The sequence below is a fragment of the Meles meles genome, chromosome 19, assembly GCF_922984935.1.
Source record: "Meles meles chromosome 19, mMelMel3.1 paternal haplotype, whole genome shotgun sequence".
NCBI lineage: Eukaryota > Metazoa > Chordata > Mammalia > Carnivora > Mustelidae > Meles > Meles meles.
This window is the reverse complement of record NC_060084.1, coordinates 48,524,026-48,546,256: the sequence shown is the minus strand read 5'-3', so window position 1 is coordinate 48,546,256 and position 22,231 is coordinate 48,524,026. Positions and strand designations below refer to the sequence as shown.

At 59.1% G+C, this 22,231-nt stretch overlaps 3 protein-coding genes across 3 annotated transcripts; all 3 read right to left on the bottom strand.

Moving 5' to 3' along the window:
* Window positions 1–1,486: 1,486 nt before the first annotated feature.
* Window positions 1,487–3,776, bottom strand: APOC1 (apolipoprotein C1). The gene is made up of 4 exons (XM_045988391.1): window positions 3,733–3,776; window positions 3,528–3,605; window positions 2,908–3,040; window positions 1,487–1,683 (listed from the first exon to the last, which is right to left on the bottom strand). The coding sequence occupies exons 2-4, from the start codon at window positions 3,583–3,585 to the stop codon at window positions 1,623–1,625; spliced, it is 252 nt and encodes an 83-aa protein (XP_045844347.1). The 5' UTR covers window positions 3,586–3,605; window positions 3,733–3,776; the 3' UTR covers window positions 1,487–1,622.
* Window positions 3,777–6,459: 2,683 nt separating this feature from the next.
* On the bottom strand, window positions 6,460–9,107 carry APOE (apolipoprotein E). The gene is made up of 4 exons (XM_045989476.1): window positions 9,017–9,107; window positions 8,249–8,299; window positions 7,599–7,815; window positions 6,460–7,288 (listed from the first exon to the last, which is right to left on the bottom strand). The coding sequence occupies exons 2-4, from the start codon at window positions 8,289–8,291 to the stop codon at window positions 6,586–6,588; spliced, it is 963 nt and encodes a 320-aa protein (XP_045845432.1). The 5' UTR covers window positions 8,292–8,299; window positions 9,017–9,107; the 3' UTR covers window positions 6,460–6,585.
* Window positions 9,108–10,911: 1,804 nt separating this feature from the next.
* TOMM40 (translocase of outer mitochondrial membrane 40) lies at window positions 10,912–21,481 on the bottom strand. The gene is made up of 10 exons (XM_045989475.1): window positions 21,357–21,481; window positions 20,980–21,259; window positions 20,140–20,207; window positions 19,592–19,684; window positions 18,675–18,776; window positions 18,487–18,592; window positions 12,972–13,094; window positions 12,782–12,858; window positions 12,536–12,638; window positions 10,912–11,575 (listed from the first exon to the last, which is right to left on the bottom strand). The coding sequence occupies exons 2-10, from the start codon at window positions 21,251–21,253 to the stop codon at window positions 11,436–11,438; spliced, it is 1,086 nt and encodes a 361-aa protein (XP_045845431.1). The 5' UTR covers window positions 21,254–21,259; window positions 21,357–21,481; the 3' UTR covers window positions 10,912–11,435.
* Between the last annotated feature and the right edge of the window lie 750 nt (window positions 21,482–22,231).

The following is a 22,231-nucleotide window of genomic DNA, read 5'->3' as shown; positions in this document are numbered from 1 at the left end:
GAAGCAGATGCTTAACAGACTGAGCCACCCAGGTACCTATAGGGGCATTTTAATATGCTGGGGATGATGCTGGCGAGGCCCAGGGCCAGGTGTGTGTGTGTGTGTGTGTGTGTGTGTGTGTGTGTGTGTGTGAGAGAGAGATTACAGCCGACATGTCTGACCGGTGACTCAGGAACAAGGAAAGTGGAGTAAGGTTGTGGCTGCTGGAACTGTTCCCCTCCACCCCCCCAGCCTACACTCAAATCCCAGCTCTACCTGTTTTTGGCTGGGTGACATCACATAAGTGACTTGAGACTTCTGTGTCTCAGTTTCTTTGTCAAATAGGGGTAGCGACAGCACCTACCTCAGAGGAGTTTTGTGAAAATGTAATGTTCGGGGGTGTCTGGGTGGCTCAGTGGGTTAAAGCCTCTGCCTTCGGCTCAGGTCATGGTCCCAGGGTCCTGGGATCGAGCCCCATGTCAGGCTCTCTGCTGCTAGGGGAGCCTGCTTCCCTCTCTCTGCCTGCCTCCCTGCCTACTTGTGATCTCTGCCTGTCAAGTAAATAAATAAACTCTTTAAAAAGAAAATGTAATGTTTAGGGGCACCTGGATGTCTCAGCCGGTTGACCATCTGTCTTTGGCTCTGGCGGTGATCTCTGGGTCCTGGGTCGAGCCTCACCTCGGGGTCTCTATTCAACGGCGAGTCTGCTTCTCCCTCTCAGTCTCCCTCTGTGCTTTTTCTCTCTCTTAAATAAATAAATAAAATCTTTTAAAAACAATGTAATGTTTAGGTGTTTTTTTCCAATTGAGAATGATTATTCCGTGCTCGCTTCGGCAGCACATATACTAAAATTGGAGAATGATTATTCCACCGAGGAGTACGGAGATCCGGTAGCGCACCCAGTCCTGCGCGGGACTGTGCCTGGGGACAGTGGTGATGACAACCCCAGCCCTGTCCTCCTGGGGCTCACAGTCCAGTGGGAATGCTGACCTATCCCTAGGTAGTGATGACCCAGCCTGGGGGCAAAGGAGGGCTTCCTGGAGGAGGGGTCGTCAAAGCTTCCTTGGAGGATGGGGACAGTGTAGATAGATCTCTTCCAGAGCTTTAGCCCAGGTCCTACCCTTGCTCCTTCCACATCCCTCTTTATTATCCATTTTAATAATAATAAACACCTGCTGTGTGCACGATGATGAATCCCCCAGGTCCCGCACCTTGGGCAGCCTGGCCAGGGAAGAATATAGCATAACAGTAAACTCAGGCTGGGGGTCCAATCCAGCTCTCCCCTTCCTGACAAGTGACTTCACCTCTCAGGGCCTCAATGACCTCACAGAATTAACAGGGCCCCGCTCCCAAGGTTCTCCTGAGGATTTTTTTTTGAGACCATGGAGTTCAAAGTCCTCAGTGCAGGTCAAGTAGACAATCCTAATACCCTTGCCTCCTTGCCTCTCTCCCCAATCCACCGTGTCCCACCCTGAGCCCCCTCCTCACAGCAAAGAAGCACTCAGAATTCTCCACGGGATTTTTATTGGAGGGTGGGGGTGGGTTTGGGCAGCAGGAAGTCCTTGGCAGGAGCCAGGAATCAGGAAATTTCGGAGCCCCCTCCGGGGCACAGAGCCCAGAGGAGGGGGCGGCTCTCCTGGGGTTCAGGAGAAGGCAGTTTTAAGCCGCTCCTTCACTTTGTTGTAAGTCTCAGAAAACCAGTTCCTGCAGGGAGAGATAGACAAGGAGTCACAGTGTTTTGTCGTCCCTCAGGGGGCTCAGATCCTGCTTCCTTACCAGCCTCCCCATCTTCCCCTTTCCCCCTCACAGGAAGGATCATGGCTCCCATATCTGTGGGATTGGAAGGAGCCCTGGGCTGGGTTTCCCAGACCGACTAGAGCCCTTTGAAGTCAGAAAGCTCCACCGTGGCCCAACTTTGAAGGCTTGCTATCTCTTTACTAAGCCTGCTCTGGCCTAGCTGTCCCCTGCTTATTCAAGGGCCCTCTGCTGCCTCCTTGTCTTTGCCTAGGCTGTCCCTCTGGCCTGGATTATGTACGTATCTTCCTGGCTCAGGCAGGGAACATTCTTCCCATGTTTCTAGGCCTGGCTGGATTTTCCTAATCACTCAGATCTCAAATTTTTTTTTTTTTTCTTTGTAAGTAACACAACCAGGCCTCATGGGAGCTCGAACTCACGACCCCGAGATCAAAACCTGAGCTGAGATCAAGAGTCTGAAGCTTAACTGACTGAGCCATCCAGGCACCCTGAAGCAGTAATACTTTAAGTGGAGATATGAAAGGGGGTGCCTGGCTGGCTTAGTCAGTGGAGCAAGCGACTCTTGATCTTGGGGTTGTGAGTTCAAGCCCCACACTGGTTGTTTACACCCCCGTTTGTTGTCTTCTCGGTGCTCAGCCCTCTCTGGGCTCATCTCCTGGACACTCACTGGTTTACAATATCTTCCCTGTGGGCTGGGACTTCATCTCATTCATCACTATTACTACCCGCACTGGAACAGCCCTGGACACTTAGCAGACGCCCAATAGGTATTTGTTCATGAATGAATGATTCTCTAAGTCGCAAAATGGAGTTGGCTAAACTAGCAGGCTGAGCATTTACAATGAGTCAGGCATTACGCAAATCCCCTAGTTTGCTTCTCCTCTGAGTCATCCATTTCACAGGCAAAGAAAAAGGCTCATCCACATCCACCCCGAGATCACACAAAGAGTAGTGAATCTTTGTGGGCCTGTGGTCCCCGTGTTTGATGGACTCCCAAGCTCGGCCGGTCTTTCACCACCACGCAGGATGGGAGTCAGGAGTCAGTCCCCCACATCTGAGCACCTTCGGATAGAGCTGTGACCACAGGGAAGCTGTCTGCCTCTCCAGGCCTCAGTTTCCCCAATCTGTTAGTGATCTACCCCAGCCCTCCCAAGCCCTGGGAAGGTTCCTAACCGGGTCTTCGCAGGAATGTCGCTCTGCTTGATGGTCTCAATGGCTGCCCGGGCTTTGTCCTCCAGGGTGTTACCAAACTCCTTCAGCTTATCCGGGATGCGCTCGAAAGGGGCCGCCTGGGCGGGGGCTGGGCCTGCCCAGAAGACGGGCGGGGGTACAAAACTTTCGGTATTGGGAGCCCTTGGAATGAGATTTCAGGGGTGGGAAAGGGGATCCTTGAAAGTGATTTTTGGAGGCCACGGTGTTAGACTCGGAGGCGGGGTGAGGGGAGAGGGTACTAACGCGACCAGATGGAGCTCAGGCTGCGGGGAATTAGCTCACTCTCAGCACTGCCTTCCCCCTCCCCTTTCCAGGCTGTAAAAGCAAGACAGCCAATCCTGGAGGAGCCAGATCGTACATCATCGGTTGCTAGGGCTTGCCACGGCAGATTAGCCACCGGCGGGACCGCCCCTTAGAGAGCCCTCACCCACCTGGCGCGGTTGGGGGTGGAGTGATCGGTGGGAGAGAGAGGAAAACCAGGGCCCAGAAGAGGCCCCAGAGCTCTCGAGGGTCCTCCAAGCTCGGGGCCAGTCTCAGGCTTCCAAAGCTCAAACTCCCAGATTCTCCTATCTCACTTTTACCTTCCAAAACCATCGCCAGAACCACCACCAAAACCGGGAGCGACAGGAAGAGCCTCATGGTTGGGCCGGAGGGGCACTCTGGAAGCAGAAGCAGGTGGGGGGCAGGGAGTGATTAGTGACCCCCGCCTCCTCCCTCCCCGGAGTTCCTTCCACCCCCTTTCTAGTGCTCTTGGAGGGGCAACCCTCCGGGGTATCGAGCACCGACCTGATCAGTCAGTCGTAGGCGAGCACCGGTGGGAGGTGCTGGCCGGGCTCAGGCCTTTATCAGGCTGGGGAGGGGGCGGGGCAGGTTAATCCCTCCCCTTAAGCCTCTGGCAGATGGCCTAACCCCTGTGCCCACCCACGTTTCCCTGTTCCACGCGGGACTGGCGAGGGTTGATGGGTCAGTTGCTCGTAGGCACAGCCCTTGGGCCTAAAGCCTCTTGCAGTTCACACCTGCACCTCCAAATCTGCCCGTTGGTGGATCTCAGCCTGCCGGTGGTCCCTTCCCCACAGGAGGGGGCTGCCTTTAGTCTCTCCTCATGGCCATCTTCCCTCGGGGGGCTCTTCCTGCAGAACACCCTTCTCCGGGCCAGGGTGGGAGGGGGTGTGTCTCAGGCACTCAGTAACTCTGTAACTCAGTTCACTGGAACGCCTCTTCCACCCCCCCTCCCTTCTTAGCAAGCCACTTCAGCAGGAACAACTTCCTCCAGGACTCCAGGGCCACCCACTCTACCCCCCACATTCCTAGCCCCTTTCCACCTCCAGTCTCACTTTCAGATCAGCCCTCAAGCCCCCGCCCCGCCCCCTCCCTGCGTCAGGGAGGTCCCGCTCGCTCTGGGGTCTTCATTCCACAGCCCCCCCTCCCCCCCACTCCCCGTGTATGCACCTCCATCCATCCCGCCAGGCCCCTCTCTGCCCTCTGCTCTCCCACTCTGCGAGCTTCCGGGCCCCCTGGTAAACACTCCATCTGCCCTTACCCCTTCTGGCCCCTCCTGGCACCAGCCCTCCCCCTCCCCCCCCCAGTCTCCTCCCACCACATCCGTCCCTCAGGGCAGGAGTCCAATGCTTCCCCCCTTCTTCTGCCTGCCTTTGACCGCCAGTGATCCCTGGCAGCTGTGGGGAGGGCGGCCCTGGCCTCAGACTTGAGGTTGGCTGGCCTTGTGCCCCCACAACCACGTGTCAGCCCGGGGGGTGGGGGGGATGGTTGTGAAAGGGACGCACAGACATGACCCTGGCAGGATTGCGACAACCTTTTGGCCAGCTCAGTGCTTCTAGTCCCCGTCAGCCCCCCAGCTGCCTTCCCAGACAGCTGCTTCCCCTGCGAGCCTAGCATTCCCCAGACATCCACCCAAAGGTCTGCTCCCCTTCCTTCCCCACCCCACCAGAATAGAATAACAACTTTGCTTTTCCAGTCTCCTCCTCATTCTAGCTATGGGGGTTTCCATTTACAGATGGGGAAACTGAGGCACAGCCAAGCACATTCAATGGCTTAACCAGAGGCTAAGTCCCGGAGCAGGGTGGTGGTGGTGGTGGTGGTATTCTCTGTTCCTCCACTTTCTAGACTCCAGGCTGTCTCTCTACACCTCTGCGGGGTGTCAGCCTCTGCCCTACAGCACCCCTGCGAGCCTCTGTTCTCCCCAAACTCCTTCTCCAGCCTTTGCGCCATCTCTAGACCTGTCTTCATCCATGAGAATTAAAGATTCAGCTCTTCAAGGGGGAGATGAGACTGAGGCCAGCCCCCACCATTGCCATCTGTGGCTCAGAGGACTTGGCCCCAGCTCCAGGGCACACAGTGAATCAGGAGCACACTTGGCTGGGACTAGGTCCCCTGCCTCTGAGCCCACTGACCCTTTACCTCCTCAACCAGGCTGGGGTGAGTCATCTGGGGCATGGGGAGGAGAGCCTGCCTCCACAAGGGCACTCAGGGCAGCTGGAAAAGCTGGGAGTGCGGAGTAAGCAGGAGCCACACGGTTGAGCACGCAGGCCCAGGCTGGGCCTGGGAGGCACAAGTTCAAGCCCCAGCCTGTCCCCTGGGCTGGGAACCCTGCTCCCCTCCTCTGAGAATTGAGGGGGTGGGAGAGAATGCCAGCGGCATCTCCGGGGCCCAGTCCTTACTGCTGCAGAGTGTCAACCAACTGGCTCCCAGCAGCAGACCCCAGGACTCTACCCGCGGGGTGGGGCAGTACAGCCCCTCGTGGAGGATTGGGGGGGGATGGGCAGCCACCTTCTCTCCAGCCAGGATCCAGCATCCAGTAGGCTTGCTGGATAGACATCAGCCACCCAGCTGAAAGGCAGAGGGGAGGAGGATGACGGCAAGGGGCAGGGAAACACAGTTCCAACGAAGACACCTGTAAACCCAGACAGAAGGTGAAAGCCAGAGAGGGCCCAAGTAGGACAGAGGATGGAGAGATAGGAGGAGAAAGGAAACAAGAAACAGGCAAAGTCAGGGCGCGTGAAAAACTGAAGGAGAGAGTTCAAAGAGGTCGGGGGTGGGGGGGGTGGGGGAAACGGGAAACCAGAAAAATGAAGCCTCAGCCAGAGCAGGCCGGGCAGCCAGGAGAGGGCAGAAGGCAGAATCAGGTAAGACAGGAGCCACAGTAGGGGCTTAATACTAACAGCAGTGGCTTTGGGGGTCCCCGCTCCACCGAGGTGGTATCCGGAAGCTTAGCAAACCCACCCCCAATCGCCGTAGTCAGGGGTGACCACCCTATTTACCCCAGGGATGGATCTGGTCTTGAACCACGTCTCAGAGCCCGAAGGGACAGAGAGGGTAGAGAAGAGCGAGCGAGCACTGCTGAGCAGAGACAGAGCAAAAAGGGAGACTCTGAAAGGGGCAGAAGGGAGCCAACGGACAGCAGAGGGGACAGGACAGAGCTACGTGGCCAGCGTGGGGCGGAAAGAGAAACCGAGGCGCCAAGTCGGGAGAAATCACACACGGAGGTCCAGCAGGTGCGGTGGGGCTTGGTCAATCTTTATTAAGCGAGAGCCCTCCAGAAGGACAGTCGGGGCGGGGCCAGGGGAGCAGGGGGTGCGGGCAGGGGCGGGGCGCACCGCGGCAGCGCCGGGCGGGGCCCACTCATTCTGTCTCCACCGGCGGCGCTGCAGTGGTGGGGCTTGTGCCCATGGCCGCCTGCACCTTCTCCACCAGCCCAGCCCACTGGCGCTGCATGTCTTCCACTAGGGGCTCGAACCAGCTCTTGAGGCGGGCCTGGAAGGCCTCGGCCTGCTGGCGTATCTGGTTGGCCTGCTCCTCCATCTGCCCGCGCACCTCCTCCAGGTGGCTGCGGGCGCGGCTGCCCACCTCCTCCAGCCGCCCGCGCAGCTGCTGGCCCAGGGCGTCGGCCCGCTCGCGCAGCGGCCGGGTGGCCAGGGCCCCCACGTTGGCGTGCCGCGTGCGGGCCTGCTCCAGCAGCGGCCAGAGGCGCTCGCGGATGGTGCTCACGCTGCGCTCGGCGCCTTCGCGCGCCCCGGCGCGGTACACGGCCAGGCGCTTCTGCAGGTCCTCGGCGTCCCGCAGCATCCGCTTGCGCAGCTTGCGCATGTGGGAGGCAAAGCGCGCCCGCAGCTCCTCGGTGCTCTGGCCCAGCATGGCCTGCACCTCGCCGCGGTACTGCGTCAGGCGGTTGCGCACATCCTCCATGTCCGAGCGTAGCCGGGCCTGCGCCGCCTGCAGCTCCTTGGCCACGCGGGCCTGTGTCTCCGAGGCCATGGGACCCAGCTGCTCCTCCAGCTCTGCCCTGTAGGCTTTCACCTCCTTTATGGTCTCCTCCATCAGCACCCTGGGGGCCGAGAGGGCAGGAGCGTGTGTGTACGGAAGGTGGGAAAGAGAAGCAGGAAACCCCAGGAGGGGTGAGGGAGGGGACGCAAGATGGGGACAGGGCCAGGGCAGCAGCAGAGATGAAAGGGAAGGGTGTGACAAGGGTGGCCAGAGGCAGGGAGGGTCCATCAAGCCAGGAGCTTAATGGAAAGAGGAAGCAAGACATGACCAGAGATGCCAAAGAGTTGGTGGCAGGGACACAAAGAAACCCAGAGTGGGGACGGCTGGGGGTCCAGAAGGCACTGGCCTCTGGGAGTGGCGGGGGCACTCACGTCAGTTCCTGGGTGACCTGGTTGCTGAGGACTTCCCCCTGCACCTGGTCAGACACTGTCTGCACCCAGCGGAGGTAATCCCAGAAGCGGGCCAGTGCTAGCTCCCAGGGCTGACCAGCCTGCCACCCGGCCTCAGGCTCCAGCTCCCGCTCCAGCTTCGGCTCTGGCTCTGGCTCCCCCTCCAGTGGGGACTCTGGTTCCACATCGGCCCAGCATCCTGCACAGAACCAAGTTCACAGCCATCACCCCCACCAGGCACAGCATAGCTGGTACACAGCAGGTGCTCCATAAATGCTCCTGGGCTTCTTTAGAGCACTGGCAGGCAGGGAGTAGGCGGGGAGGGGTATATATTCAGGGTCTGTGCTGCTGCATGCAGGACCCATGCTGTGAAGAGAACTAGTCACAGCGGACATCAATCTGGAGCTCTCTGCCTGACAACAGTGCATTAGGAATTGTTTTAGGGATGGGGAAACTGAGGCCCAGAGAGAGTAAAAGAAGCCGCTCAGAGCCAGGGGATGTGAGGCCTCACACTTGGGCCTCCCTTCAAGAAGACTACATACCAGCAGGAGGAGGGACCCAGGGATGAAAGGGGAGTACAGGTGTACATGGGAGGGCAAGGGCAGGGACCAGAGCAAGGCCCGCCCACATACCTGCCAGGAGCGTGACCACCAGCGCGGCCCACAGAACCTTCATCTTCCAGCCTGCGATGGGTCAGGTTGAGTGAGACACGTCAATCAGCAGCCAGCGGGGACCCCTCCCACCCGGAGCCCCAACCTCCCAATCACGCCTGCTGCCCCAGGATCTGCATCAACCTAATCCAATCACAAACAGTTACCAAACTGTCCCTCCATTGTTTATTTAACTCCCTCATTGTCTTGTCTTATCTCCCCATGCCGAAGTCTGCCTACGCAGCCCAAATTCCGCCTCTTGGAGGGTTCAAATTCCACTTACCCGGCCCCGAGTTCTCTGTGAGCCCCAAGAGTGGCTTATAAATTCTGGCCTCACAGTCTTCATTCTCCCTTCACATCCTGAGCCCCAGCTTCACATCCAAACGTCACCTTCTACCTACCGGCTAACTTAATTCTCATTTAAATGTCTTCCCCAAAAGATGAGTGCTCTAGCGATCTGGCCGCCGCCCCTGGCCCTACATCTCACCACTAATGGAGATGTGAGGGGGCATCCAGGAGGTGTTCAATAAATGACACTGACCATTCGTGGACTCTTGATACGGCTTACCAGGTTCTGCTCCTCCCATCCCACCTTCTTCCAGCCAAGACCCTGTGCCCCACTCCTTGCCTAGGTCCTACCCCGGCTTCCCTCCTCATTCCCCATGACCCTGGGGTAGGACCGTCCCCTCGCCCCTGCCCTTCTCTCACATTAGCCCTGAGCAAGTCTCTGTGCCCTCAACTCTTTCTCACCGGCTCCGAGGAACCTCCTCCTTCGCCTCTGCTTGGGCTGAGTAGGACTCGGGGATTCCAGACTCGTCCAATTATACTGTTCCCCCTGCCCCGCCCACTCCTCTTCGGCGGCTGCGAGCTGGGCCAGCCCCCAGTCACGAGGTGGGCTGCCCCCCCTTCACACAGCAGGCGGGGGGGGGGGGGGGGGGGGAGGAGGTGGGGGTTGGAGGCCGTGTGATGACCACCCCCATCCGCTCCCCGGAAGGGAGGTGACATTTTACCCATTAACTCAGGCACCTTCCTCCGTTCTGGGGGGCTAGGAACGCCAGGGAAAGGAAGCACCCATTCCCCGCCTTTCTCTTTTCCTATGAATGGATAAAGTTTGGAGTGGGGACTGGGGGCCGAAATCCTGGGTCAGAGGAAAAGAGAAGGCTGAGGAGCTTGGATTCCTGGGTTCTGAGGGGCGATGGCTAGGAGTCCAGACTCCTGGGACTTAGGGAGAAGGGCACCAGAGGTCCAAACAGACGGGATAGGAGGGGTGGGGACTGCGTAAACCTGGGTTTTGGTCCTCGCTCTCTTTTTAGATTTTTATTTGACAGCCAGAGGGAATAGAAACAGGGAGCCCAACCAGGGGCTTGAGAATTCTGGAATCATGACCGGAACTGAAGGCAGACACTTGATGACTGACCCACCCAGGCATCCCTCCTCATTCCCTCTTTGGCTGTGACCTTGTGCATAGGTGAGCAGCTCTCTGAGCTCCCCTGCCCGTTTGCAGAATGAAGATCCCAGCCCTTCTTCCTAACCAACGTTGTAGATCCCAGCCTTCTGGACTGCGGACTCTGGAATGAAACGGTCTGGCCCTAAATCGGGGCTCTGCCAACTGCATGACCTTGGGCAAATGATCAAGGCTATCTGACCACCCTACTTCTTGGTCCATGAGACCTAGGAAAACGGTCACATTTACACCACCACCCAGTGATGCAAGCCGCTGTGCGTACTTGAGCCTGAGAACTGTTCTGGCACGACCTGCTGATTGACCCCAGGAGCACTGTCACCTTCCCAGCCACTGGGTCATCTTCCCAGGCAGGCTGGTGAGTCCCAGTTGTCCCACTGGGAAGCCTAGCTTCAGCTGAGAAGGGGGAGAGGCCACATGGGAGAGGAGGGCCAGGCTTCATTCCTGCTCCCCAGAGGGTGTGGCAGTGCTGGGTCCCACGGGGTGGCTTCTCCGGGTCATCTCTGTTCAAGGGCCTCCCTCCCCAAACCCCATGCGCGTGTGTGCGTGCCAGGCAGGGTTTCTGTTCCTGTCTCAAGTCAGGGGTGGGAGAGTTTACTGGAACGCTGGGTGGACAAAACCCACACCTCTACCTCCCCCCACCTACGTAAGCCAAGAAGTCTGTAGCCAGCCCAGGGTCGGACTCCAGCGCCTCTCCCGAGGCCCAGAAGTCTAGAAGCCCTTTGCCCCCTCAGGCAGAGTTAACAGGCTCTGAGGTCTTTCCAGGTGCTGTGATCCTTATGAAGCTTCTGAGGACTCTGGCGTTCTGTCACAAAGAGGTCCTAACACATTGTCCTCTGCCCCTTTTGGAACTCAAAAAGCCCACGGGAGTCCCAGCTTGCACCCTGATTCCTGCGACAGACACATCACCCCTGCTCCTGCAGCTGGCGGGGGAATCTTCTGGCTGCCTCTCCGGCCTGGCCAAACTGGGGTGTGACCACAAGACCTAGCCCTGCTGGTAAGGGAGGGCCTGTGATGTCCCAGCCGAAGTCACCTAAGTCACAGGGAGGATGTGTGAGCTCAGGCCAGGCTGGACTCCCCGGCCCCACCCTGCAGCGCCCCCTGCTGGCCGCCGTGAGGTCCCTCTGCATGGACTGGGGAAAAGGTGGGCAGACACACACACAGCAAAACAGATGCCACCCAGTTCACTTTTTTCATGTGTATTTTTTGTTGGTTTTTTTTTTTTTCTGTAAAATGTCCCAGTTCTTCCATAACTTATAAACATGATTTATACTGAGGGATGGGTGGGCAAGTGGGTGGAGGCTGACTGACAGGGGATGGGGAAGCTCCTCTTCTTACTGCCCCCTCAGGGCCAGGCCCAGGGCCCTCTGGGGGGACTGGGACGCCCAACACCTCCCTGAGGTTGTCTGGCCGCCTCTGCCCCTGGTGCTCAGGATCCGGCATGCCCCTCGATTCCGGAATCCCCTCCAGGACTCCAGGCCCACTGGGCACCCTGCCCCTAGTGCTCTGAATCCTGGAGCGCCCGTGGTTCCAGAATTCCCCCCCTCAGCTGCTGGGGTGATGGGTCCCCTCCTTTCCACTGCCCCCCTTGGCCCCCGAGGAGGGAGGGAAGGGAGGGGGAGGAGGGCTCAGGTCTCCCCTCCATGGCAGGGGAGGGGGAGGTGGGATCTGAAGGAGGAAGGGTGGAAGGCGGGGGCCAGGAGGGGCTCAGCCAATGGTGAGACCAAAGCCGCACTGGAACTTGTTCTTTCGGTGATTCAGGAAGGCTCCGAGGGCCAACGTTAGGGGTAGGGGCGGGAGCTTCTTCTCCAGTGTGGCGCCCACGACCCAGTTGCTGTCCACGGAGCCTGCAGGGAGACAGCTGTGTTGCAAGCCAGCTTCCCGCCCTGACCCTGTGAAGTCCTGCTCCAGGCCACCTTGGATACCCACCAGCCAGACTACTGGCTTCTAGACCTCTGACTACACCTGGAAACCTCTTCCTGAACCCCAAGTTCTCTGGCCCTGGGAGCAACTGGCTTGGCCGGCGTCCCTCCCCTAGCAGGACGACCCCTCCTGCCCCAAGACCTGGGCCACACCATGGGCCCCTCCCATCCTGATCCTGACCACAGTAGGTCTTCACTCTCTGGGAACGGGTCTGTCACAGCCCCAACCCGGAGCCTTAGGAGGACAGGGCCCGGCCTGGGCACACGGCAGGTGCTCAGCATCTGCAGAACAGACAACCCCCTACGGGTCGTGCGCCAGACACGGGTGTGGGGCCATCCCCACACCGTGCCGGGGGCTGACCGCTCCCCTCATGGGAGTGGAGGAGCAGCGGAGCTGAGACCCAAACCCAGCCTCCGACGCCAGGCTGACCGCAGAGACAGGGATGGAGAGGCTGGCATGGAAGGTCAGCTTCAGAGGCAAGTCAGTCCCTGGGGCCTCCTTGCTGCCTGCTTCACACACTGCCAACCTGAGAACCGCTGAGGTCCAAGAAGAAAGGCTCAGAACTTAGACTAGGAGCCAGCTCGGCAGGGGGCTGTGATGGTGCACTAAGGGACTCCGTCTCCACTCTGGGCAGAGGCATAGGGTGGCCTGGGGGTCCCGAGCTGCCTCCCACTTGTGAGAAAACGAAGAGGAGGAGCAAGTGTGGGGCGGGACAGGGTCAGTGGCGGGGCGAGGAGTGGGTGTGGTGGGTGCCAAGCCCAGGGCCAGGCACCTGCCTTCTCGACAAGTGTCCCCCCAGAAGGGGCGGCCGGTACCCCTCCACCACCTGCTTAGGCCTACATGCACACTCTGGGCCCAGTCACCTGATGCCTCCTTGTTTGTACCTTTGAAGAGGAGGTTGGCCTTGGGCAGGTCCAGCTGGTACCCGAAGGAGACGCTGGTGTCCTGCATCCTTGTGCTGGCCTCAAACTCCACGCCCACCTGCAGCTGGAGGGACCATGATGAAGCGCAACAGTCAGCTTCCCCGGCCGGACCCCCGGGGTCATGCCAGGCGTGGGGGGGAAGGGGGAGGTCCCTGACTGCCTATGCCCGCACAGCATGTCCTCACCACGGGTCCCGATCCGGCTCACCTGGTCACTGGCTTTGTGGTAGTAGGTGGCATGCATGCCCGCCTGGCCCAGGGTTACCGTCGCCAACCAGTTGTTCACTGTGACGGAACAGGCGGAAGGGAGGGGAGGGGTGCAGGTGACCAAGGGGGCTCGGGGCACGTGGAAGCCAGGACCCCGGCCCCCCGCCCCGCCCCCCAGCCCCCAGGCTCACATGTGTACTTCCCAGCTAGAGACATGACAGTGCCTTCTTCCCCGGGCCGCCGGTGGTAGACGAGCTCCCCACCCAGGGCCAGACACGGCGTGATGCTCTGGAGGTAGTGGGCCACGAGGATTCCTGCAGGTGAGACGGGGGCGGGAGGGGGCGTCACATCGGCTTGGTGGCAGGCTCTGTGGAGCCAGACTCCTGTTCCAGGCAACCTTCCAGATGCATCCCTGCTGGGGGCTCAGGGCCTACCCCTCAGGCCTCCCAGGCCCCACGAGGCGGGCATTCATTTGGCACCATCTGCAGAGGCTAAGAGAGTGAGTCACTGACCCGCCGTCACAAGATCACGCCAGGGGCAGAATCTGGGCTTCTTCGCCTCTCAAGCCGGGGTTCGGAACCCCTCTGCCGCTGGGGAGAGGCAGGAGGGCAGGGCTGTGATGAGCACACCTCCGGGGGCCAGAGAGCCTGGGTTCCAACCCCAGCCCCACCACTGGCTGATGGAGTATCGGCAGGCCCCTGGGGTCACTTCTCTGTGAATGGGACCGCCTCCCGAGAAGGCAGTGGAGTCTCACAGAGCGACTAAGGCGCAAGGCAGTGTCCGGCGCTCCGCGATCGCTAGGACTGGCTGCGCTGAGGCCTATACAGCTGGCACCCCCTGCCTCCTGGCAGCGGGGACAGCCCCAAGGCCTCCTGGGAGTGGCTAACAAGTGACTGCCTGCTGCTGGGCTGGAGTCCTGGAGCCCAGGGTCTGCCAATGTTCACGCCTAGAGTCTCTGCAGCCCAGGAGAGTAGACACCACGACTGTGAGCTACAGGAAAACGGGGAGGGAGAGAGTCAGAGACGCAGAGGGAGTGAGGATGAAGTAAAAAATGAGGGATTTACGTGGAAAAGTGGAAACAGAATCAGAGAGGGAGGGAGAGAAGGCTGGAAGATTCCCAGAGGAAACTAAGAGGACATAGTCGAGCTGAGGTCTCGAGCCAGCGAGGAAGAGGATGATGGAGGAAAGGGGAAGGCAGGGCAGGGACACAGAGGAACAGGGGAAGAGCTGAGAGCAGAGGCTTGAGGGGCAAGGGGAGAGCCAGGACACTGGGACAGAGATAGGACAGAGAAGGAAGGGGTGCACAGGGTCAGAAGCCTCTACCATTCCAGATGGAGGCTGCCAGTGGGGCTGGGGAGGCTGAGGGTTCATGGTCGTGGCTCTGGTGCTGTGTCTTCTGGGGCAGGTGCGGTCAGGAGCCCCCTTTGGGCTTCTGCAAGCCTTGCTGTGCACTCCCTCCCCGCTAGGGCAGGAAACTGGGGTCAGCCCCTCTAGCCAGCAGCAAGGCCACTCCCGGCATGCCGTGGGCCGGGCTTGTCCCCTCATTCAGTGCAGGGGACATGTGGCCCCTGGGGGAAGAGGAACTGTCTGTGCTCCCAGAGACTGGGACTTCAACTCAGAGTCTCCGGCCTCTCAGCTCTGGTACCTACTGGGACTTAGAGTTGGGGGACCCCCGAACCGCCCTCCGGTCTCCTGGTCTGCCTCGCTCTCTCCAAGCTATCATGCCTGCAACACAGAGGGATCCTATTCATGCACACGCCTCACACCCCGTTCTCCTCCTGCTCATAATCTGCCATGGCTCCCCAGTGACCAGGAGACCCAGCCGTAGGGTCCTGCAAGGCTAGGCCCCAGCTTCAAACTTGAGCCCCTTCCTCTTTCCATGACACAGCCAGCCATGTCCCCCTGGGCAGCGCGAACACGAGGAGCTCCCTCTTCCCTGTGCACGCACTGTCCCTCCCGCCCGGCATGTCCTCTCCCCTGCTCAGTCGGGCCAACTACGTATTCATACCTCAGTGTTTCCTGGATTTGGCTACTTCTCTCTAGCATGCCCCTGGTAGGAGCTGTGGTCACCATGGGACCAGGGCAGTCACTCCTCCCCCTCCAAACTCCCTGCTTTCACCTTCCCCCTGCCCTGCAACCGGCGGGGATATGGAGGCCACTGAGAGTCTGAAAACTGGGGTCAGAATGTGCTCTCCACTGCCTGTCCCTCTCCCGCTCCCCATGGAACCTGCCTTGTTTCCCCAGCTCACCCCCTTCTTCCAACTCCCCAAGCCCATTCCCTGGGCCCCTTCCCCTGGGGGCTGCCCTGCTTGCGGCCCCTCACAGTCCTCCCTCCTTCCTTTACCCGCAGTCCCTGAACCCAGCTGCCCCTCCCACTTGTGTCCACACACGCAGTCGACCTGGTCGTCCCTGCCTCCCCCTGAGGCCCGGGGGCTCCCCGAGAGGGCCTGCACTTCTCAAGTGGGGGCCATTCTGCGGTGTGGGGAGTGGCCGCGAAGGACCTCAAGAGTCCGAAACCCTGCTCAGTGGGAAGCCTGCTTTTCCTTCTCCCTCTGCTCCTCCCCTTAATTCTCTCTCAAGCAAATAAATAAATAAAATATAAGAGCTAGAATAAAATGCGCCCTCCCAACAGGGCTGTCTCAAGTCACTGGCTGGGTGCACGCTAGGTTCTCAGGAGGTGGCCGAGGCCACAGGGAGGGAACCGAGAAGGAATACAGGCCCTTGGGTTATTAGGCCATGATTCGTGCAGTCCGGCTTCTGGGTTTCCTGGCGTGTGAGCCCGGGCGCCCGACTCCACCCCGGGCCTCCTTTTCCTCACCTGTGAAATGGGGGGCAGGAAAAAGGACAGCCCCTGCCCGCTGCAGGACACGGCGCTCCAACACAGGGAGAACCCCAACTGTGCACCCGGCCTTACGCTGAGGGCTGAAGACGGATTCTCCCACTCCGGTCCTTTGCCAGAGGGGTCTCCGCTTTTGTGCCCCTGTGACAGATGATGTTATCAGTGTCATCAGAGGAAATGAAAAGAACTTAAGAGATGAAAAATGCCCCCGGTGGCCTTGGGCTCCGGGGAAGAGGGACCTGAGGCCAGTGCTGGGAAGCAGGGGATGACGCCGGCGAGTGCGCGTCGGGGTGGGGTGCCCAGGGCCAGAGAAAAGCCTGGATTCCGGAGTCTGACCCGCTACGCGTCTTGGGTCTCAGCAGGAGGACGACGATGGCAGCACCTACCTCACAGGGCTGTTGACAGAATCCAACAAGCCGTTCTCCTCACTGCTCTACGCCCAGTGCCTAGAATGGCTGAAGGAAAGGACGCGCATCACACGCCTAGGGCCCCGACCGCGGGCAGGAAGCAACACAAGGACTTGCCACTACCACCACGCGCTCTCTCGTCCGTGATGTTCTCCGTGCCTGCTCTGTTCCTGGCACGGCTCCAGGCCCTCGGCGCACGGTGGCAAGTGAGACAAGCAAGTTCCTGTCCCGGAAGGGCTGCCACCCTAGTGTGGGATCAGAGCCAAGGGCATCCCTGCGGGGGAAAGCACTGCGAAGCCCTGGTGGGGCGCGGGGAGACGGGAGACGACGCGATGCAGACCGTGCGTTGCTTTCCTCGTGGAAGAAGTGAGCTGTGCTCTCTGTGAGAGTAAGCTGTGCCCTGAAACTACTCACTCAGCCGCGTCAAGACCACAGAGAAGAGCTGCAAGCAGTAGGGACCGCACGGGGAAAGGTCATGGGGGAGAAAGAATGCAGCAGTTCCAAAAAGTCTCAGGAAAGCTCCTGTGGCCCAGCTGCAGGGAGCACGTGAGCAGAAGGGGGGGGCGATGATGTCAGGTTGGCAGGGGACATGACACGTTTCTTCCTGAGGTTCCTCATGCCCCGGTGGGACCTGTGGGTGCAGCCTCACCTCCGATGCCCTGCATGCCCAACTCCCTCCAGCCCCTGGATTTGGCGGGATGGCCCTTTCCTCTATCCTCGCCCCTTCTGGCTGCTGCCCTCCTCCCTGCCAGGGTAGCCCCTTCTCTTCCTTGCGGTGGAGGGCTCCTCCCCTGAGGATCCCTCGCCTCCAGCAGGCAGAACCGAGGGATCTCCCTGGGATTAGGGCTTTCTGCCTTCACAAAGCCACTAAGTGCCCAACAGATGGCTCTCCAAGGCTGAGCAAATGGCAGCAGGACAGAAGCGAATGCAGGAACCCACACTCCCATCCTTCCCGTTGTTCAAGCCCAGACCTATGGGGTCATCCTGACTCCTCTTGTTCACCTCCCACACCCAGTCACCAGCCAACCCCATGGGCTCTGCTTTCAAAGTGGATGGACCTGACCACTCCTCACCCCTCCATGGCCCCCGAGGTAGAGCCCCTCACAGTTTGCTCTCTGCGGGGCAGCATGGTGGGTCCCGTTAGAAGCCGAGTCAGCTCCTGTCCCTCTCAGGCTGGTAATCCTCCACGTGGCTCCTGACTCATTCAGAGTCAAGGGTCAAGTCCTACAGAGCCTCAGCTGATTTGGGCCTTTCACCTCTGTGACTTCCAACATTCTCTCTCTGCTACCCCCCCTCTGGCAATCCAATCAAGGGCCCTGCCTCAGGGCCTTTGCACCGGCTGCTGCCTTGGGCTGAAGAGCTCTTTCCCCACAAATCTGCTTGGCACCTGCCCTCAACTCTTTGATCTTTTATCAGATATCACCTACACCAGGAGGCTTTCTCTGAGGACCCCCACGCACCCCTCCCAAAGCCCTCAACTTTCCCAGCCCCCATGACCGGACGTCCTTTTTTTAAATGCTTGTGTCCAGGTGCTCTGGAATGGAGGAGCCCAGAGAACAAGCTGAATTCTCCTTGGTTTCCCTCCCCTCGTCCTTGGTGCGTGGAATGCACAAAATGTACGTCCCAGCAACTCTCATACTGAATGTCGAGAAATCAAAGACAACCAGAGACCCCAAAAAAAAAAACAAACCCCAAAAAGGGGAACCAAGAAGAGACTAGACGGACAGGCGCAAGTCAGGCGGTCCCTGTCTACACCAACCCAAACAGGAACTTTCCTTGTCAGCTTCTGTCTTGGACTCAGACTACCTGCCGGAAGTGCACGTGGGCCCCCACCACCCAACCCCAGGGATCCCTGCACCGAAAGCACCCCAGAGCCCCACAAGTAACAGAAGCAGCCCACATTCCTCTGGGATCCATTACGGACCCCCTGCCTCCTTAAGTCTGTCACACGAAAGAACGTAAGTGACCTCTTCAACAGCCTCCTGAGGTAGCCCGACATCACAGACAAGGAAACTAAGGCCCCCCGGGGGGCAAGGGCACCGGCATACAGCTGCCGTGAAGCCAGGGGCTAGAGCTGGCGTTGAAACCGACTTTCTTGGTCCCCATGCTATCCTGGCTGGTGTTTCAAATTTTTTTTTTAAGATTATTTATTTATTTATTTGACAGACAGAGATCATAAGTAGGCAGAGAGGCAGGCAGAGAGAGAGAGAAGGAAGCAGGCTCCCCGCTGAGCAGAGAGCCCGATGTGGGGCTTGATCCCAGGACCCTGGGATCATGACCCGAGCCGAAGGCAGAGGCTTTAACCCACTGAGCCACCCAGGTGCCCCTGCCTGGTGTTTCAAAATCACTCCTGCCCCTGACCGTTTCTAGACGGTAGAAAAGGAGGTCTGGAGAAGGGAACGGATTTGCCGGGAAAGCTGCAACTGAGACCACACTCCCTCCATGCCCCATGCCTCTTACCTGAACCCACCAGGACGTCTGGGTTCCCCAGAGTGACGGCTGCTGTGAAGTCAGAACCCCGGTACTCCCCATCCACCTGCCAGTTCACGAACTTTGACTGCTGGGTCTGTAGGGGGGGGAGGGAGAGTGTAGAGGGCTGCTGGGTGCTTGGGGTGGTGCAGGGAGCAGCTGACTTGGCTCCCACTTACCTGGATGGCCATCTTGGACCGGAGGCCAGGGCCCAGCTGGTGAATGACCTGAGCATTGAGGCTGCCGTTGTTGTCCATGTCACCCACCAGCACGGGGAATGCCTGTGGCACAGAGGCAAGGTCAGAAGTCAGAGGCCTAGCATTATCAAAACGCTATTGTGTGGTGAGCCTAGCATCAGAAAACCTCGGACTAAGGTTCCCTCCTCCAGGAAGCTCTCCCTGATCACCTAGGCTGAGTCAGGTGGCTCTCTGGGCTCCCCCCCGACCCCACGCATTTCAGTCCTGGTTACCCTGGACTGTCACTCTCCGGGGACAGGTCTGTTCCCTTTCTCTACTAGACTGTGAACCCCAGGGCCGTTTCAGCCACTGCTCTGTCCCCAACACTGCCCAGCACAGGGCTGGGCACAGAATGGAGTATAATGAAAGTTTGTGGAATAAACTAATTTACTGAATGGCAATAGTTGGTATAAGCGGAGACCTAATTTAGTCCCGCCTCCTTCCACAACTCTGGTTTCACCTAACGCATTCCCTAACTCAGCCTCTGCATGGCAGCCTGAGGGATGGTCCTAGCACATAAATCTGGTCATGCCTTTCCCCATCCAAATGTTTCCATGGCTCTCCACTGCCCCCTAGAGAAAGTCCAAATGCCCTGTTTGGTATTCAAAGCCCTGCATGCTCTACAGTTCAGCTCTGCCTACTCTGGGTCATCCCTGTCTGGTGACCCCGGCTCTGACCCAGCACAGGGCTGGGCAGAGAGCAGTGCTTTGGGCCTAAAGTGTGACCATGCTCCAAAGCATTTTGGAGAAACAGTCCCCACTTCCCAACACCCTTAGCAGCTCAACCTTTTCTCTGCCTGGTGCTTGGCTACATATTGGTCAGAAGAAGATACAATGAACAAATGTCAAAAGGAACCTCACCTCTGTGGGACTCAGCTGCTTTGTTCCCACATACGTGACTCCGAAGTGGTAGTTGGACTCCCCAATTGTGCTGAGGGCTACTGTGTGGTTCACCTGGGAGAGGAGGGAAGGCTTTGGGGAGGAGTCTGTGAGCCACCCCCCAATAAACCCAGCTGAACCTGCCCCCAGCAAAGCTCCCTTCCAGCCTGGGATGGGGATACTTGCCAACCTGGCTTCCACACCGTGGAGAAAGACAGGCAGTTCTGGGTAGGACAGGGGGTAAAGAATGGGAGGTTCAGCCTGACTAGATTAGATGCTAAAAGAAAAGATAAGCTGGAGACAAGGCTACCTACCCGTACTTCACTCCTGCCTGGTGGAGGGGCATCCCTGGGTTCTGGGTCCTAAACACTTCGACTGGACCCAATGAGCGGTCAACTGGCATTGTGTCTTTGAGTCTTTTCTGGTGCCAAAGAGCCCAGCCCTTTAAGGGGGATTGAGGGGGTTGTATGTGTAGGTGCAGGGAGATGGCTGGGATGACCTCTGGAGAGTACGGCACCCGGAAGGCTCACCTGGAAATGGTTACTCAACCCTTTGTTGACTGTGAGCTTGACACCTTCCATCTGAATGGGAAATAGCTCTGAAGAAGAGAAATGCTGTCACTCTCCACACACACCCCAAGGCAAACACGCCAACTCTCATCCCTTCCTGCCCTACCATCCCAGCTCTCCTCCTCCCAGGGACCCACAAGCAAAACATCCCACAAAGCACCCCAACCAATAAAGAGACAGTCTAACCTAATATTCAGGACCAGGACCAGGGCCTTTCTTTGCCTGCATCCAGATCCCAGTGCCACCGCTTACTACCCATGTGACCCAAGGCAAGTCACTTTAACTCTCTATGTCAAACTTGTCCCTTGTAAGATGTCATGTGTGAGCTCACCACATGGAAACATTGCAAGGATTTAATAAGTCAACATATACTGAATGCCACAACACTGCTCAATAAGTCACCTCTACTTCTGTTATCATAATTGTTCCAAGCCAAGATCCAGAAATCTTGGGTTCACCCCCCCACCCCGACCCCGGCACTGGACCCTTGCTGACACTGTGACCTTGGGTCTCAGTTTCCTTCCCGATCACATAAGAAGGCTGGCTTGGCTGATCCCCAGGGCTCCTTGAAGTCCCTAGGGCTTTGCTCTGCAGCTCTGGCACTCCATCCTGAGGTTCCACCATCCGATCCCATCGTTCCATGCCCCAAGTCCAACGTTCCACCATTCGATCCTAACGTCAACGCTTAACGCTCTGTTACGTGTTTCCAATGGTCCGTGCCAATTCCCAAGGTCCTCTGAGTGCTCCCCCTCCCCCCGAGATCCGGGCCCTCACACCCCCGCCAGGTCTGTTGCCCCTCACCCTTGCACTTCCGGTGGCACTCCTCGAACGTGCCGGGGTTGGGCAGGCGGCCGCAGGCCCCATCGTCCGTGGTCCCTGCGGCGCTGCCGGCCGCAGCACCGGGGGTCCGTTCCGAACCTCGACCCGCACCAGCCCCAGCACCCAGACCGCCGCCGAGCGGCGGCAGCGTGAAGCCGGGAGGAGAGGGCGGAGGCGGCGGCAGTCCCACGAGGGCGGGCGCGGGAGGCGGCGGCGGCCCTGCGGGCGGCGAGCTAGCGGCCAAGACGTTCCCCATGGTCGCCTGCAAGGGGGAAAGGTCAGAGGGCGAAGGTCAGGGCCCGCGCGCTCCGGGTCCAGTCCCAGCCAAACCCCGCTCAGCTCCGGGCCCCGGTTCTCACTGGCGGCAGCGCCTGCACCCGGCCTGGGCTCCGCTCCCACCCCGTGCGCCACGCGCAACCGAACCCGCTGCCGCCGCCGCCGCCACCGTCGCCCCACCCCGCCTAACCCATTGGTTCGGCATGCTCTGGGATCCGCCCACTAGCTTCAAGGTTTGGCCTTGCAATTGGAGTCATGGCTGGGAGTCCTTTTCTATTGGCTCCCACTCACAGGCCGGTCAAGGCACACTTCCCCGCCTTTCCAATTGGCCCGCGGAGACCGCATCTATTGGCTCGCAACGCCGCGGGTTCCAGTGTTCGCCCGCCATTGGTCTGCGCTGCGTACTTTGAAACGCCCACTGACTCGTCGCCTCCGCCCCTCTCCAGAGGGCGTCTCTTCTTTCGACTCCGCCCCGCGGCGAAATTGCCACTGTAATTGGTCAGCTTGGATCTTTGAAGCATTCTGACTGGCTCTGGCGGGTACAGGAGGCCGATCCTGGTGACGTAATCGGTCTGGTACGTTCATTGGCTAATGTGCCAGGGTCGAGGGACACGGGTAAAGATGCGTTGCGCGGCAGAGGCTGCTAGGCAGCAAGGTCAGGCCCCTTGTCCCACCAGGCACCGCGGCAGAGAGGCAGGCCCCTAGTGCAAAGCCGGCGACCGAAAACCGGAAGTGCTGGACCTTCCCACAGTGCCTCGGGAGAATTCTAACAGGTTCTGTGAACCCTATCCTGCTTCTTCTTACCCACAATGCCCCTTAGCTATTTAACTCGACAGTTGTCGTAGACCCACCCCTTCTGTTACCCATCATGCCTTCTGTTCCCCGCCTCCACTTGTGTCACTGCGGCTTCTATCTTTGGCCCATTCATTCCTGTCCTATTACCCAGCATGCCTCTGCG

Coding starts and splice junctions, on each gene's coding strand:
- APOE (XM_045989476.1), bottom strand. CDS start 8,291: ATGAAGGTTCTGTGGGCCGCGCTGGTGGTCACGCTCCTGGCAG. Junction 7,816..8,248: donor GGTGGTCACGCTCCTGGCAG/GTATGTGGGCGG, acceptor GGTTCTGTGCAG/GATGCTGGGCCGATGTGGAA. Junction 7,289..7,598: donor CAGGTCACCCAGGAACTGAC/GTGAGTGCCCCC, acceptor CTCGGCCCCCAG/GGTGCTGATGGAGGAGACCA.
- TOMM40 (XM_045989475.1), bottom strand. CDS start 21,253: ATGGGGAACGTCTTGGCCGCTAGCTCGCCGCCCGCAGGGCCGCCGCCG. Junction 19,685..20,139: donor GGTTGAGTAACCATTTCCAG/GTGAGCCTTCCG, acceptor CTCCTCTCCCAG/GTGAACCACACAGTAGCCCT. Junction 12,859..12,971: donor TCTAGCTGGGAAGTACACAT/GTGAGCCTGGGG, acceptor GTTCCGTCACAG/TGAACAACTGGTTGGCGACG.
- APOC1 (XM_045988391.1), bottom strand. CDS start 3,585: ATGAGGCTCTTCCTGTCGCTCCCGGTTTTGGTGGTGGTTCTGGCGATG. Junction 3,041..3,527: donor TCTGGCGATGGTTTTGGAAG/GTAAAAGTGAGA, acceptor TCTTCTGGGCAG/GCCCAGCCCCCGCCCAGGCG. Junction 1,684..2,907: donor GACATTCCTGCGAAGACCCG/GTTAGGAACCTT, acceptor CTCTCCCTGCAG/GAACTGGTTTTCTGAGACTT.